At 47.5% G+C, this 14,870-nt stretch overlaps 5 protein-coding genes across 5 annotated transcripts; 3 read left to right on the top strand and 2 right to left on the bottom strand.

The window, feature by feature from the left end:
* Positions 1-139: 139 nt before the first annotated feature.
* Positions 140-1,780, top strand: MYCFIDRAFT_186365 (uncharacterized protein; the record flags this gene model as incomplete). The annotated part of the gene is made up of 3 exons (XM_007925199.1): positions 140-175; positions 457-1,030; positions 1,080-1,780. The coding sequence occupies 3 exons, from the start codon at positions 140-142 to the stop codon at positions 1,778-1,780; spliced, it is 1,311 nt and encodes a 436-aa protein (XP_007923390.1).
* Positions 1,781-2,014: 234 nt separating this feature from the next.
* Positions 2,015-3,990, bottom strand: MYCFIDRAFT_39804 (uncharacterized protein; the record flags this gene model as incomplete). Its single annotated transcript, XM_007924224.1, has 4 exons — positions 2,015-2,175; positions 2,245-3,302; positions 3,355-3,633; positions 3,785-3,990. The coding sequence occupies 4 exons, from the start codon at positions 3,988-3,990 to the stop codon at positions 2,015-2,017; spliced, it is 1,704 nt and encodes a 567-aa protein (XP_007922415.1).
* Positions 3,991-4,861: 871 nt separating this feature from the next.
* Positions 4,862-5,277, top strand: MYCFIDRAFT_181823 (uncharacterized protein). The gene has a single exon (XM_007925198.1). The coding sequence runs from the start codon at positions 5,003-5,005 to the stop codon at positions 5,162-5,164; it is 162 nt and encodes a 53-aa protein (XP_007923389.1). The 5' UTR covers positions 4,862-5,002; the 3' UTR covers positions 5,165-5,277.
* A 105-nt stretch (positions 5,278-5,382) lies between these two features.
* On the top strand, positions 5,383-5,673 carry MYCFIDRAFT_39676 (uncharacterized protein; the record flags this gene model as incomplete). Its single annotated transcript, XM_007924215.1, has 1 exon — positions 5,383-5,673. A coding segment is annotated over one exon (291 nt), but the record flags the coding sequence as incomplete, so codon positions are not given.
* Positions 5,674-5,740: 67 nt separating this feature from the next.
* Positions 5,741-7,043, bottom strand: MYCFIDRAFT_202333 (uncharacterized protein; the record flags this gene model as incomplete). The annotated part of the gene is made up of 1 exon (XM_007925197.1): positions 5,741-7,043. The coding sequence occupies exon 1, from the start codon at positions 6,818-6,820 to the stop codon at positions 5,741-5,743; it is 1,080 nt and encodes a 359-aa protein (XP_007923388.1). The 5' UTR covers positions 6,821-7,043.
* Positions 7,044-14,870: the final 7,827 nt, after the last annotated feature.

The raw sequence follows: 14,870 nt of genomic DNA, 5'->3' as shown, positions 1-14,870 counted from the left end.
GTCGCGCTGGATGCCGCGTTCTGTTTCTTCTTCTCGCTTGCTCGTCTCGTGTCGCGAAGAAAGTTGAGCTGCAGCGAGTCAAGCGCCAAGAAATCCAGAAGCCCGCTCGGAGCTCGGACCGGCGGGCAGACATCTCCAAATGGCATGGCATGATCATGGTATAGACAGCAGCTTCGTGCGTCGTCGACCTTGAGCTGCAACCATCCCAGCCTAGGAGAAGATCCCATGGCGTCGAAATTGATATGTGGTCGGTGCCTCCGACTGGCAGCATCCGGCGCCTCATCAGCATCAACACGAACAATTGCAACAGCGGGCAGACGAACGTTCACTTCAGCAGCATCGAAACCGCCCGCCGCGAAGACCCGCAAGCTTCACTCATCATCACGGCAGAAGGCTTCTCCTGCAGTAGAGCCAGCAAGTCGATCAACTTCAGATATCCCGCCTTTCACAAGTCAGCATGAGCAAAAGGTGCTGCTCCAGCCAAACAACCTATTCCACTCTTTCACGAACTCCCCTTCGCCGCAAATACGGAAACGAGCAGCCTTCATGAGACAGAATGCCTACTGTCCGCACCCACACCACCAAGCGACCCGAGCACCGCAGTCTCCGAATGACCTAGAAGCACGAAAGACAGGAGCAATGCCTCCTGCACATGTTCGATACGAGTGTCCGGACTGTGGTATTCCAGTGGCGTGCAGTGAAGAGCATTTCGCGAGCGACTACGAGAGCCACTTGGAGATATGCGACATTCTACGAGAGATCAACGAGGACGATCATGACCTCCACAGTGGAAGATTCTTCGCCGAATTCGAGTATCCAGGACCGCACATGGAGGAGGCGCAGGTCAACATGACAAATTGGGACACACTGCTCTATACCAGAGAGTTTCAAGCTATTAATCAGGAAAGGGCGATGCGACAAGTGACTCGCTTGTTGACATATCCCATCACCATTGGCAGCGTGTTACACGAGCTCAGTCCATACAGCCTGAAGCAAAAATTGCTTCCAGAGGGACTGAGATCCTTAGCAGGTAAACATCCCTCTTGTCACTTTCCGTGTTCGTGACTAACTGTTGACAGCTCTCCGCTATACGCTTCACCCACCCAAGTCCGGTGGTGGTATGGACATCAAGGGCCTCCGGACACAGTCACCGCCTGTCCGACTATTCATCCTAGGCGCCAGAGCGGAATCTTCTCTGCCCCGCGACGTCTGGATGCAACTGGCATACCTCTTCCCTCGTGCCACCTTCCACTTGATCTTCATTGGACCAGAAAGCATGGCAAATCGTGACGACGAATTCCCGTTACCCGAACGAACACCACAGAATCCATTCGGTGCCGTAATCGAGGACAGACTTGGAGGCGTCATGAAGATCAGCACATACGTGGAATATTTCCACAATCTCCACCAGGCTCAACACTTCTATCCTTACGATCCCTACTTTGACTGCTTTGTGCTCTTCCATCCTGGATTGGGACATCCGGCGTCAAGTCATGAGTGGTCAGAGACTTTGCCACAGCTTCTCGAGACGAAAGTACCAATAATCTGCACTGGCTACACTGAGTATGATATGCAGCGAGATATCGAATGGGTCAAGAGCAATTCGCGAGGAGAAATGGATCTGTTGATGACACCAGGGGAGAATCGGTTCAGGAGTTTAAGATGGGATCTCAATGATCTTGATCCTGGAGATATCAGTTGCGGAAACTGGGGCCTTTGGGCATTCAGAGGCAAGCGATACGAAGCTGATCAGTACCGTGGGCAGGAGCAGCCTCAGTAGGCTTTTGAGCGGAACTCTGTTGTGGCCTCTGTACAGATAAAAGCAATCGAAGCTGATCTGCTCTATAATTTGCTTCATTCCACATCGCGCGAGCCGAGCGCGCCACTGTCACCATTCCAACATTACTGTTGCTTGCTACGAGATTCGGGTCGGACAAGACACTCTTCGTCGTCACTAATGCCGCCCATTTCAAAACGCCTTCTCAATGCAACCCGGTGCCTTTCGGGCTGTCCCTCATACTCCGGACCCATCGTCCTCAACACTGTATTCCTCAGTCCAGTTAGCCCAGGTGGTGCACTCATCCTCTAGCAGTGTCGCATTATACATGCTCGCGATCTCATCATATCGCTCAATAAACTGTAGCGCGAAGCCTTCCTCGGTATGCCAACCAATATCTAGAAGGCACAAAACGTTCGTTAGTCGAGATGACATTTCCATCATACACGTGTGCTGCTGAAACTTACGGCAATGGCATAACCATGCCCCAGGATTATCCGCCACAAAAGCAATAACCACATACCCGCTCCCGGGCAACATCGTAACATCCCTCCTGGGCGGATTCGTCGTCTGAAGCGTCGGTGCCGCATCCGCGTACGTCCCCGTGCCTTGCGCGAGTTGATAAAAGTCATGTCCATGCAAATGTATCGGGTGAGGGATCGTACTCGTAGTCTCGATGATTATGATACTCCAAGAGTTGGCTGTCGGAATTTCATGCACGCCCGATGATGAAGACCAGTCAGAAGAATTATTTACGATTTGCAAGGCCGAAGGATCGTCCCATTCGACTTGCATGGTCGTGCCCCCGATGTACCATTTGAAGAGCTTGGCGGAATTGAAGCCGACTCTGACCGGCAGATCTTCATCTACGTCGCCATCCGTGCTAGCGTCCAAGGAGAGGTATGGGACCAGGTCCGAGGCTGCTTCGCCGAAACAGTCGCCTTCATCGTAGTCGTATGCCGAGGTGGAGGGGGTGTCGGTGCTGCTGTCGTAGTGGATTATGCCTTTGATGTCGTCGGGGTAGGAGTTACTGCTGCAGAAAGTATCTGGGATTGCGCGAAGCCAGAAGTCGGAGGCTACGCCGGACATGTTTGCTGTTACGATGATGTCGTAGCGTTGGCCCATTCCGATACTGAGCGTTTCGGTGGTGTATGGGACGATGGGTACGAAGTCTGCAGCGATGACCTGAAGAGTGTGGTTGTCGATCATGAAGTCGAAGTGAGTGTCGACTGCGCCGTTCACAAGACGAATCCGATAGGATGTGCCAGAGACGAAGTTTGTTTCCCATCGGGAGCCGGAGGTATCTTCCCATGTATTGGTGCCATTGATGAGACCTGTATCCAGTGTAGGCGGTCCTGAAGTTTCAGCGGAGGTGTACAGCTCGTTCACCGTCTGGTGATCCCAGTCATTCAGAAATAGTACCCCTAGGTCTTCATCGTAATTCGCCGTAGCAGGCCCATTGATGAGAATGCCGCCAAACACACCTTCCCATGCTTGCAGGCTGTAGTGCGAGTGGTACCAGGAACTGGGAATGATAAGGAAGTGATTAATGCTGTTCAGAAGGCGAGGCAACTTACCTTCCATATTGTGTCGCGCGCCAAGTGTACGTAAAGGTATCTCCAGGAGTCGTGGGACATTGCGTGATACTTGGAACACCGTCCATAGGGTTCGTCCAGTTTTGCCGTATGCCATGAAAGTGTATACCTGTTCCATTCGTGGAAAGGCTATTGGTAACGTGCACGATGACTGTGTCGCCCCAGTCTGCAATGATTGTCGGTCCAGGTACGCTGCCATTCACTGATAGAATGAGTCGCTCAACGCCATCAGGTGACGCTGTTGTATTAGTGATCTCAAACCTAAAGATGGAGGATGAAGGTTAGCTTCAGTCCCAAGAGCGAAATGCGATCCTGACTGAACAGGCTGAAAAGCGACTGCTGAGTCTCAATGACCAAGATATAGTAATTCTCGCTTTGAAAAGCTATTCAGCACCTCCTTCCGTATACTTACCAGTACTCTCGCGTCACGCCAGTATCAGGGACTGTGTCGTAGTAGTTCGTCGAAATATCGTAATCGCACCAAACACTTCTGTCGTCTGCTGAATTGCCTGAACATGTCGACTGGCGAGCAAAGTTGTCCGAGTGGGGAATAGATACTGCGTGGACAGAGGCAACACCAAGTGCTAAGCATAATGAGTACAACGAGCGAGGCTTCATGATCGATGTGGCGGAAAAAAAAGATGAAGATACGAGGGAGAGATGGATACTGCTGACGAGCACAAACGGAAGCAGCCCGCTCATCTATAACTTATCATTCGTCCTGGAAGACATCGTCACGCATCACATTAGATACGATCGGCCGTATTCTGAGCACACTCTTGCGGATTCCCGTGATCCACAGCAGCGCGAGAGACGTAGGAGTATGCACGATGCCACGTCAGTTGATCGAGCGCACGCGTCGGAGGCGCCGTGGGATGGCTGGACGATCGATCATTCGTAGCAGGTGTGCGAAGGTGTCGCGGCGGAACAATTGCACCACTGATCCCTAGGCGCGTGGTGGTCCCAGGTGAGCGATACGCGTGTGCGTGTGCGTGAGTACGCCCATGTGGTTTCCATCAAAAGTTACGCTTGGTTGTCGTCGTGCAGAATTCTCCGTAGCATCAAACTTTGCTGCAACGTCTGTGGGCAATGGGCATGTCGTCGGGGCGGCTGGCGTTCATCAGTCAATACTCCGCAGCCAGGATCTTCGTCATCTCAAGCTTCTCGGTGGATGCGCCGCGCAAGAGTGATCAAGCATCATCATCATCCATGTTTGCCAAGTCCACCCACCCCGGGGATGGACCCACTGCCACCAGAATCCTAGTTCTGCCGACGAACGCTCCGAGGCAACGAGTTTTTACAGGGGATGACGAAAATGTCGCCTTCAATCGCTTGCTGGCCACGCGTCCAGAACCAGGCGAGGCCAGAGAGAACGCGACGCATGTTTGCGATTTTCAGATGGCCCGGCAGACTCCGTAATCCAGATCACAAAAGCGATGAAACAGCCTTAGTCCTTGGGCCAAGTCACAGTCCTTGAGGAAGCGACGCAGGCGGTTACGAATGCATATTCCCAGAAGACGGTGCTTGACGCGATAACTATCTCCTTTTCCCTTCATCCACCGCTTCAACGCCCGTCGAGCGCCTTGTCTTCACCTCATCCTTGCAATTTAGTGACTTGCGCAGAAAGATCATGCTTTTCTCTTCCATACCACCTCTTCTCTGCCTTGCAGTCGCCGTCTCGGCACAGCAAGATGGTGCGCGATTCTACGGCTATGGCTCCGGCATCAAAGGATATCCTTTATTCTATTCAGACGGTGCGTATACGGAGCCGAAAGAATCGCGTAATGGCTAATGTTCTCGCAGGCGGCGCATATGTTGGAATTGCACCACCGCCAAACGCTGGTTTCTCAACCAATGTTACTCGTAAGCTTCGTGGTTCTTCAACGATCTCTGTTTGAATCTGAGAACGTGGTGCTTATGAATAGATTCTAAAATTCAGTAGTCTCGCTGGATGCCGATGACGATTCCATCACTGCTTCCCGTGTAGACAGTACGACCACTGGCAACTGGACCACACCAAAACTGGCGATTGACAACAGTTCGGGTGCTTTCGAAGCCGTAAAGTTTAGCTCCGTTGACAACGCGACTTTGACAACGACTGGATTCGACCTGTGGGGCACGTTGCTTGTGTGGGTGAGCGATTCGGGAGAGATCACAGCGAAATGGTATGCCGACCCTGTCGATGACCAGAATAGCACTTGGGCTCTCAAATGGAACACCGACAACAGCCTGAGCGACTCGGCCGTGCCGGTTGTACTGAAGAGCTTGGCGCCGCCAGATACGAGAAAGGCCAGGCGATGATGGATGCCAGGGGGAATTTGGGCTTGTGTTTCGAGAGGAGGTCGAAGGAGATGGTGGTATCGAGAGGTCAATCGCCTGCTGTTGGTAATGTTCGAATGCAGCCATAGCATAGTCTGCTCTTTGCAGGAGCCTTTCCTTCCAAGGGCATGCTGCAGAGCTCACAAAGCTGCTCGATTTGGCGGATCGACGGCGCTTTCAGTTTGTTGGTAGTCCTTACGACATTTGCTACAATTGAAGGGTACTGTTGTTCCACGGTGTGGAAATACTGCTGCATCAGATCATCGATGGTGGTATTCTTCGTGCTCACGGGAGCTCGCGCCTCGCTTCGAACCATATCTGCATCCATGGCCGGGTCAAGGAAGGACAGGTAAGCGTGAGCTTCCTTCGTGAGCAGCTCGCGCAATGGAAAGTAGAAGGGAATTCCTTGTGGCGACTCTCCGTCCGCAACTACCCATGGTAGAGAGAGACCTCGCCCTTTTGCGGTCTCGGCGAGAATCCTTTCCGCGAGTCTGGTCGTACTGTCGGTCCAGATGATGGCCTCACAGCCGGTATTCTTTGCCTGTCGTACAGCAAGGCGGCGGGTCAAGATCAGTGATAAATCCTGCCTTGTAGTGGCCGACTTGGACGCTGCAAGCAAGGCTGATAAGCGTTCATTATCGTCAAGCTGATTACCCTGGTCACTCGTGACACTCTCAGGGAACAGGCCTGACATGTCGTCCAATGAAAAGAGGTTGGACATGGGCATGGTCTGATACTCATGCTCAGGATAACGTGACTTCACCTTCGCGAGGGAGCTTCCATCGTCAGTTGTGACTGCTGAGCCGTTGTCGATATGCAAGATATAAAGTTTGTAGCCTTTCCGACCAGTCTTTTCTGCTTGTCCCCGTTGGTGCTGGCTGAGGATGTGTAGGAGAGCTAGGGAACAGGCGTCAAAGGAGAGCGGTAGGAGCAACTTTCGGTGGTGCGCGGGTCCAGCATGGCGGACTCTGAAGCTGTCCATACGCTTCACCACTTTGGAGTGTACATATTTGGTGAAGCAGTGCTCGCACAGCGGCTCGGTGCGAACGTCGATGGCGGGCTCGATCAGCTGACAGCGCCTGCATAAGCTATGGTTGATAGGCGTGGCGGGCAGTCGCCTTGCGGGCATGGTTGAGAGGCGTGGTGACCGTGATGACGGCTGCTTTGTTGATGTGGTGGTGTACAGAGGTCACAGCAGTTTTTCGTGATGGCCCAGCGCTGCGCTAGTGTGTCGATAGCGATACGATGCGATGGGCGTGCGGGTGCAAGGTGCGATGTCGTCTGACTCGTCTTCAGCGGGCGGAGTCTCCATGCCAGTTCCACCACAACGTGGTCAACAGCCACCAGCGGAGCTCGGGGGTGCACATGTGTATGCGAGTCAGTGACGGAGCTCTACACACAGAGGCTCAACAGCTCTACCCGAGCCTACTGTCGCTTCCTATTATTCCTATACCTTCCTTACTAACCTTACTATGCCTATTATCGCTATAAGCCTTACTTAGACTCGCTATAACTTCGCGCTTCGCCTTATAATATTCTTCTTCTATCGATACTAATACCGATAGTAATACTAATAGCGATATCGATAGTAGTAGCCGCTATAACTAGTATTCCGCGCGACCTTATTCTTAGCGTAGCTTTAGCTTTAGCTTTAGTAGCGTACTATTAGCTAGTAACCGGCCCTATATCTATAGGCTAGTTTTAAGCCTATATAAGAGGCCTCCTTCTATAGAGTAGACAGATTATTAACCTCGTATAGCATATTGTTTATATTACACTTCTATAATGCCTATATTGTAGGGCTCTAGTTATTAGCCTAAGCGACAGTCTCGTTATCCTATCTTGCTAAATATAGCTGCCTATATTACTATAGGTTATATTACCCTCGGTAGCCTATACTATTGCTATAAGTAGTAGTAGTAGTATTAGTTTCCGTCCTTTATTAGAGCCGAAGGTAGGGCTATCTCTTTATATCTAATAGGTTCGGGTATATTAAAGGTAGTCTCTAGGTACGAATAGCTATAACCGAAGTAAGGGCACGATAAGAGCCTATAATACGGACGATACTAAAGTATCTTAAGGGGCCGTTACGACAAGCAGAGAAACCTCTTAACGAGGGCATCGCTTTAACCCCGAAAAGCTACAAACCCTTAGGACTGTTATAGCTTAGGGCCTAGTCTACAACTATAGCTAGCTTCTAAGGACTCGGCTCTAGGTCGAAGACCTATTTAGTACCGCTTGCTCGAGATAAGCCGCCGCCCGCCTAAGGAGGAGATAGATTAATTACCTATCGGCCTTGCTTAGTTTACTAAGACTATCTATATAATAGCAATTTCTAGATTATAGGTCGGATGCCTAGGCAGTTCCCCTATTAACCGGGCAGACTATTTCAGGATTCGCTGCCTCGTTCGGATAGTGCTTAGCCTTCTACTAGAAAAAGAAGGTCCCCGCCCCCCCCGCCTAGCTAAAGGAGATAACGATAGTTAGTAAAGCGGCTAGTTTCTAGGATCTAGGTATAAATAGAGATTGTAGTTCCTTCCTCCGAGCGGCTTTTATCTAAATTTACTAAATTAAAGCTCCTAGGGGTGTCTAGGCGACCCCTAGGAGGCTAAACTCTAATGCTACCCTAGGGGTAATATTAGAAGAAAACAGCCTAGTATACTATTTTCTCGCATAGCAATATCGAAACAAACTAAACCTATAATATATACTAAAAACACTTTCCTATAGCATTTTATTTTAACTACTTTATAACAATCGAATAAGCTCTAGCAAAAGCGAGTATTACGAATTAGTAGAATCTTCGGAATCTAATAACCTACCGGACTCTATTAACGAAGAAATTAGGCGACGACTAGTTGTTATAAGCGCTATCGAACTAGGGGCTATCGAGCCTTCTACGCCCGAGGCCCTCTATAATATCGTTATAAAGATAATTTAAGGGCAAACTAACCTTCTCCGTTAGAACAGGCGTCGCCCGCTAGAGCCGGGAAGCAGTAGGAACCCTTTGTTCGAAGGGTAGAACGCTACGGCGTACGTAGAACGCTTTAAGGACAACTTAGCCGAGTACGGGCTCGAAGAGGAGTCGGACTAGTACAAGGTCCGGTTCCTTACGAGGACTACTATTACTAAGCTTTACCGAACCCTTAGAACCCTAGTTAGCTACCTAGAAAAGGACGACAAGTCTAATACCGACTAGGAGGTCTTTAAGCAGGCCTTTATAAGGGAGTATTAGGATCGCGATAGCCGTCGTATTAAAGGCAGTCGTACGTAGCTTAAGAACCTCTATATAGAGAGGCGTACCGAAGATAACGACCTAAAGGAGTACGTCCGCGAGTTTGTTAAGTTAGCGGACGGTATCGACTAGTAGGACCTCGAGAATTCTTAGAGAACGAGGCTACTCCTTAAAGGGTTGCCGTAGTCTACGGCTAAGCGTATCTTCCGTCGCTATAAGCTTAGCGAAGCTAATCCCGAGACCTTTAGGAAGTATAAAGAGGTCCTAGAGGCTATTAAGGACGATATTAATAGCTCCGCTAACATAAAGAAGTTTATTTACGGCGAGGACCGGAATAACCTAGCCTAGGTAAGGAACGATGCCTTAGGAACTAGAGGGCCTAAGTTTCTTCCTAAATCGCAAAGTAGTCCTAGTATCGTAACTCCTACTATTACTAAGCATTCTTAGGACGTTGCGGACTTAGCTAAATCCCTAGCCTAGCTTAACCTTAATGCGAAAGCACTATAGCGAGTTAGGGAGGTCCTTAATACTAGTATACTAAAGGATATACTACTAGTCTACTAGGTCTCCGATCCTAACTACCCTAAGGCCCCTTTAGTTAACGTCTACGCTATACGGAAGATCTATTCTAACTTAGATAGCAAGTGCTAGATATGCGGCGGTTTCAAATATATTTAATTAGACTGCCCTATCTAGAAGGAGCTTCTTAAAAGGAAGCTCGTTATATAAGTAAATAGTCGGTTCTACTATACCGATACCGGCGACAAGATTAACTTCGAGTAGGATCGTAGAGCTCCGAAGCTGCCTTAACTTAGGAGTCTTCTAGAGAAGAAGTATAGTAGCAAGATCGAGTTTAAGGATACTAGGAATAGTACCCTCGCCGCTATTACTAAACGAGAAACTTAGAAGGTTAGGGCAAAATAGGTTAAGGAGCGGAGTAGTAATAGTACTACTAAGCCTATTAAAGTCAACTTTGTATCTTAGGACCCGGACGCAGTTACTAATGTTTACGCGGTTACTAAGAACAGTATAGATATCTACGCTACTATAAGGTCCTAAACTTAGTCGTCCTAAACCTAGTCCTAGGGTAAGGGTAAGAGCCCGTAGAACCCTACCTGCCCTAGTACGGCAGCCCCTACTAGGATACTTAAGAAGCAGGCAGCTAATAAGGCTAAGAAACAGCGAGAATTAGTCGCTAAGACTAAGACACTCTAGATAGCTAAAGACCGTGTAACCCGAGCTAGTATAGCTACTCCGGAGGTACTAGAAACTCTAGATATCGATATAGAGGATGCTGCTACCGACCTTAGTAGTACCTTAGGCCTAGCTAACCCGCCGGCCTATAAACGAAAGTTAGCCGACCTAAAGAGCTTTCGCTTTAATAGGTATATAAAGAAGTATAGCGCCGAGCCTACTAACTCTTACGATATAAAGGCAAATGCTCTCTTCTAGGCTTTATAGTTCCTAGACCTTAAGTCTAACGTGTCTATAAGAGAGCTTCTAGTATACGGTTTGCCTACTAACCTGTTCTAGAGCCGGATTCCTAACGATGCTACCTTTATAAAAGACCTTGTAGCCCTCCGACGCAAATAGGGGCGAGAGGACTATATCGACGTCTCTTCCCTATAGTTCCTTCCTAAATTTTTAGGGGCCTAGGAGTTAGCAGAAGGCGAATTAGTAACCTACGAGAGCTAGGAGACTATCGATAATACTAACGAAGAGGGGATTAAGGAGATAGGCCGAGGGGATAATAATAATGCCGACTCTACTTCGGTTTTAGTTTCTATTAAGGCTGTCCGATTTACTAGCTAATAAATCGGTCGAGTAGGACCTCCTCGACCTAAGGAACTTTACTCTATCCCTAATAATATAGACCTTTCCGCAGTTACCCGTTCCTTTACCGTCGTTCCCGCTATCTATATTTAAGTTACTATCGGAAGCTATAGCTAGCAGTTGCTAGCAATGCTTAATAATAGTTTAGAGTTACTTATTATAAGTAAGCGCTAGGCTAAACAGCTCCGACTGCTAATAAATAGAGATATTTCCCTTAGTATATAGGGAGTAAATAGGGAGGTTGCGCTAGTAGGTACCTACTATAATATTATAGTAGACGCTTTCGGTATATACTTTTCCTTTACCTTCTAGATTGCCGCTAACCCGAACACGCTAATTATTCTAGGTCGACTATAGTCTCGTATAACCCGGGATATCTAGCGCAACTACGACGATAGCTCCTAGGAAGGAACTATCGCTAACTAGAAGAGCAACCGAGTTGTGTTTACTAGTTATATTAGAAACACTAGCTACAAGTCCTACGAGGATATCCTTGCTACTTCTAAGCGCTCTTCGGGAAACGCTATAGCGCGGTTATAAGACCGGCAATCTGCGCTATAAGTTAATATAGCTTAAATAGGTTATATCTAGAGGTGCGCCGCTCCGTATAATAAGGCTAGTTTCTAGGCTTTATACTAAGGAGGCGAATGCTCGAAGCGATAGCGAGTATAATAACCCGGCAACGACAACCTAGTATACGAATCTCGGTAATAATACTATCGCAGGCATCGCCGCCGGAAGCGGATCTACCCGAGCCCGAATCCGAACTAACTAATTAGAGCGCCGAGCTAATGCTACCCTAGGGGTATTATTAGGAATCTAACGTTTTCGCCGGAATTATAAATTAGGATTACTAGCTATATACCTACCGACTTAAGGAGACTTCTAATAAAGTTTACGCGCTGTTCTATTGCGCTAATCTCCGGGCCTAACGTTAAAGAGAGAGGGCTCGAGTATTACGAGCGGTTAGTATATATACCCTATATAAGAGGGTAGCTAATAAGATTAAGCCCGTAAAGGGCAGCGTATATATAACCGATAGGTCTAATCCTAGCGGAAATCCTAACTAGCGACAAAAGTGCCTTAACCGCGAAGCGATATTAACACCTAGGAATAGTCTATACGACTAGAGGTATATTACTAAAAAGTTCTCCGCTATTCCTAGGGAATCGAGGCTAACGCCGGAGAGACTAGCGAACATTAAACCTAGTATCGAGCTTTCGGATCTTAAACTAGATTTACTATACGAGCTTCTATACAACCGCGAAGCCGTATTAGTATATAACTTTACGTATCTAGGTAGGATTAACCCGGAGGTTGCCCCTCTATAGAGGATCCGAACGATCGAGTATAAGCCTTAGGCTTACCTAGGGTTTAAGCTAAACCCAAGCCTAAGAGGTATAGTTAAGGACATAATACGGCAGCGTATAAAGGCTAGCACCTTAGAGCCTTCCTATGCCTCGTATCGCAACCTATACTTCCTAGTTTAGAAAAAGATAGCTCCTAGGGAACTAAAGAAGTACCGTCTAATTAACGCTATATAAAAGTTTAACGCAGTTACGATTAGAGATGCTAACCTCCCTCCGGAGACTAATAGGTTCTCGGAAGCTTTTGCTAACTATATTGTAGCCTTACTAGTTAATGTTTTCTCGGGCTACGACTAGATCCCTCTCTATCCGGATAGCCGCGACCTTACTAGTTTCGAGATACCTCTTAGGCTATATAGACAAACTACCCTTCTATAAGGGGTAACTAACTCCGTAGCCTAGTTCGTTCGCATTATAAACTAAGTCCTCGCGGCCTATATCTCCTATATAGCGATACCTTTCCTTAACGATATCGGTATTAAGGGCCCTAAAACTAGGTACGATAATAAAGAAGTAGAGCCTAGTATCCGTAGGTTCTTTCTCGAACACATTTAGAACCTCGATAGTGTCCTCTACGACCTAGAGCGAGCTAACCTAACGGTATATAGGGAGAAGCTTTAGCTTCTATATAAACGAATAAACATTGTCGGGTTTATAACTAATAAGAACGGCCGCTATCCTAACAATATACGGGTCCTAAAGATTGTATCCTAGCCCGACCCTACCTGTTAGAAAGATGTCCGGATCTAGCTTAGAGTAGTCTCCTACTTCCGTATCTAGGTCGAAAACTTTACGTTAGTATATAAGCCTCTATACGCCTTGCTTAAGAAGGATGCAGAATTTAAATAGACCTCCGTTTACTAAGCCGCTAAGGACAAGGTTACTAAGGCACTTGTTAGCGCGCCTACGCTTACCTCTATTAACTACTCGGAAGGCGTAGGTCTACTAATTGTTACTATCGACTCGAGCGGGGAAGGCTACGGCGAGATACTAATATAGTATAATCGTAAGGAGCCCTCCTTACGTTACCCTGTCCGGTACGAGTCTGGTTTATAGAAACCTATCGAGGCCCGATACGATACTAGCAAGCGAGAGTGCCTTAGTGTCTATAAGGCTCTTAAGAAGTTCCGACCTTAGCTCTTTAGAGTGTTCTTTCGCCTAGAAGTCGACGCTTAGACGCTAGTCTATTAACTTAACTATACAGCCTCCGACCTGCCTAACTCTACGATAGCTCGGTAGGTTACCTAGATCTATTTGTTTAATTTCGACGTCTTCTATATTCCTAGCAAGAAGCATACTAGACCGGATAGCCTGTCTAGAAGGCCTACTATAGACGAAGACATCGCCGAGATAATAGAAGAAGAGGATATCGACGCGGTTATTAACCGTACCTTCTTTACTGCCTTCTATATTAACGCTATACCGGTAATTACTAGGTCTACTACCGACGACTAACCTAGTAACTAGCCTAACGAAGACCCTACTACTAACGGCGAGGACTAGGACGATACTAAGGCGGGCGAACTAGGTAGGGATAATATCCTTAATAGGGTCTACTCCGACGACTCCTATAATATCGCCTACTTCCTTACCTATACGAAGAGAGCTCCTAGTCTATTAAAGAGTTAATACCGTCGGGTTATTCGCTATTCTCGACGATTCCTAGTTAAAGATCGAATCCTTTAGCGATAAGCGATAGTTAATGCACCTCTCTAGCGTATTATTAACGATCTAGCAGCCCGATAAGAAATCCTTTACTCTGTTTACGATAAGCTCGGCTACCGGGCGGCGGAGGGCACCTTCGATGTCCTTCGTCGACGCTACTAGTAGAACGGCGTATAGGCTAATATCTCCCGCTACTATAAGAGCTATCCTAAGTGTAACTTTAGGAATAGCTACTAGCGTCTAGGAGAGCTACGTATCCCTACTACCTAGTTAGTTAGGGAGCGGTAGTATAGCGATAGGGTCTATCTTAGCCGCAATAATAGCCTATATATTATTCGAGAGGGTCTTTCTCGATAGCTAGAGGCCTATTATTTCTATAAAGGTTGCGGTGCTATTAATGCCCGTAATATAGCTACCTTCCTATTTAAGGATCTGTTTTGCCGCTAGGGAACACCTTACGAGGTTATCTTAGACAACGCTACGAACAATATAGCTAAGGAGGTTTAAGCGCTACTTATTTCGTACGGGGCGAAGAACGTTCGCATCTCCCCGTACTATCCCTAGTCGAATGCTATTATTAAGCGCGGCTATCGGTCGTTAATTGATGCCCTATCTAAGATAACTAATAGTAGCGAGAGATTAGTTCCTATTTCTATCCGCGTCCTAGCCCTTCTCTAGGCGGACCGAACTACTATTATCGATACGACTAGACTTACACTAGCTAAGCTTATAATTAGGAGGGACGCCGTTCTTCCTATTAAATTGTCCTATCGTATATACGGCGTTTACAATTAGGGGTCTGTTCGTACTAGGGCAGACCTTCTTACCCTATAGGCTAAGGCTCTTAAGGATATAACTACGACTTCTTAAGAGGGTCTTACTCGATAACGTCGGCTTCGGGAAGAGGCTAAGTAGTATTTTAATAACTATAATGCTATTGATTAGGAGCCTCTAAAGGTTAGCGATATAGTCCTTCTATACCGGTCCGAACTAGAGTATAGTTACTCCTATAAGCTAGCCTTTAAGTAGAAGGGTCCTTATAGAGTAAAGGAGGTCCTTTACTCGGGTTCCGTATACCT

The sequence above is a fragment of the Pseudocercospora fijiensis genome, assembly GCF_000340215.1.
Source record: "Pseudocercospora fijiensis CIRAD86 unplaced genomic scaffold MYCFIscaffold_2, whole genome shotgun sequence".
Lineage (NCBI taxonomy): Eukaryota > Fungi > Ascomycota > Dothideomycetes > Mycosphaerellales > Mycosphaerellaceae > Pseudocercospora > Pseudocercospora fijiensis.
Note: the sequence above shows the minus strand (reverse complement) of the source record. Positions and strands in the feature narration are given on the sequence as shown.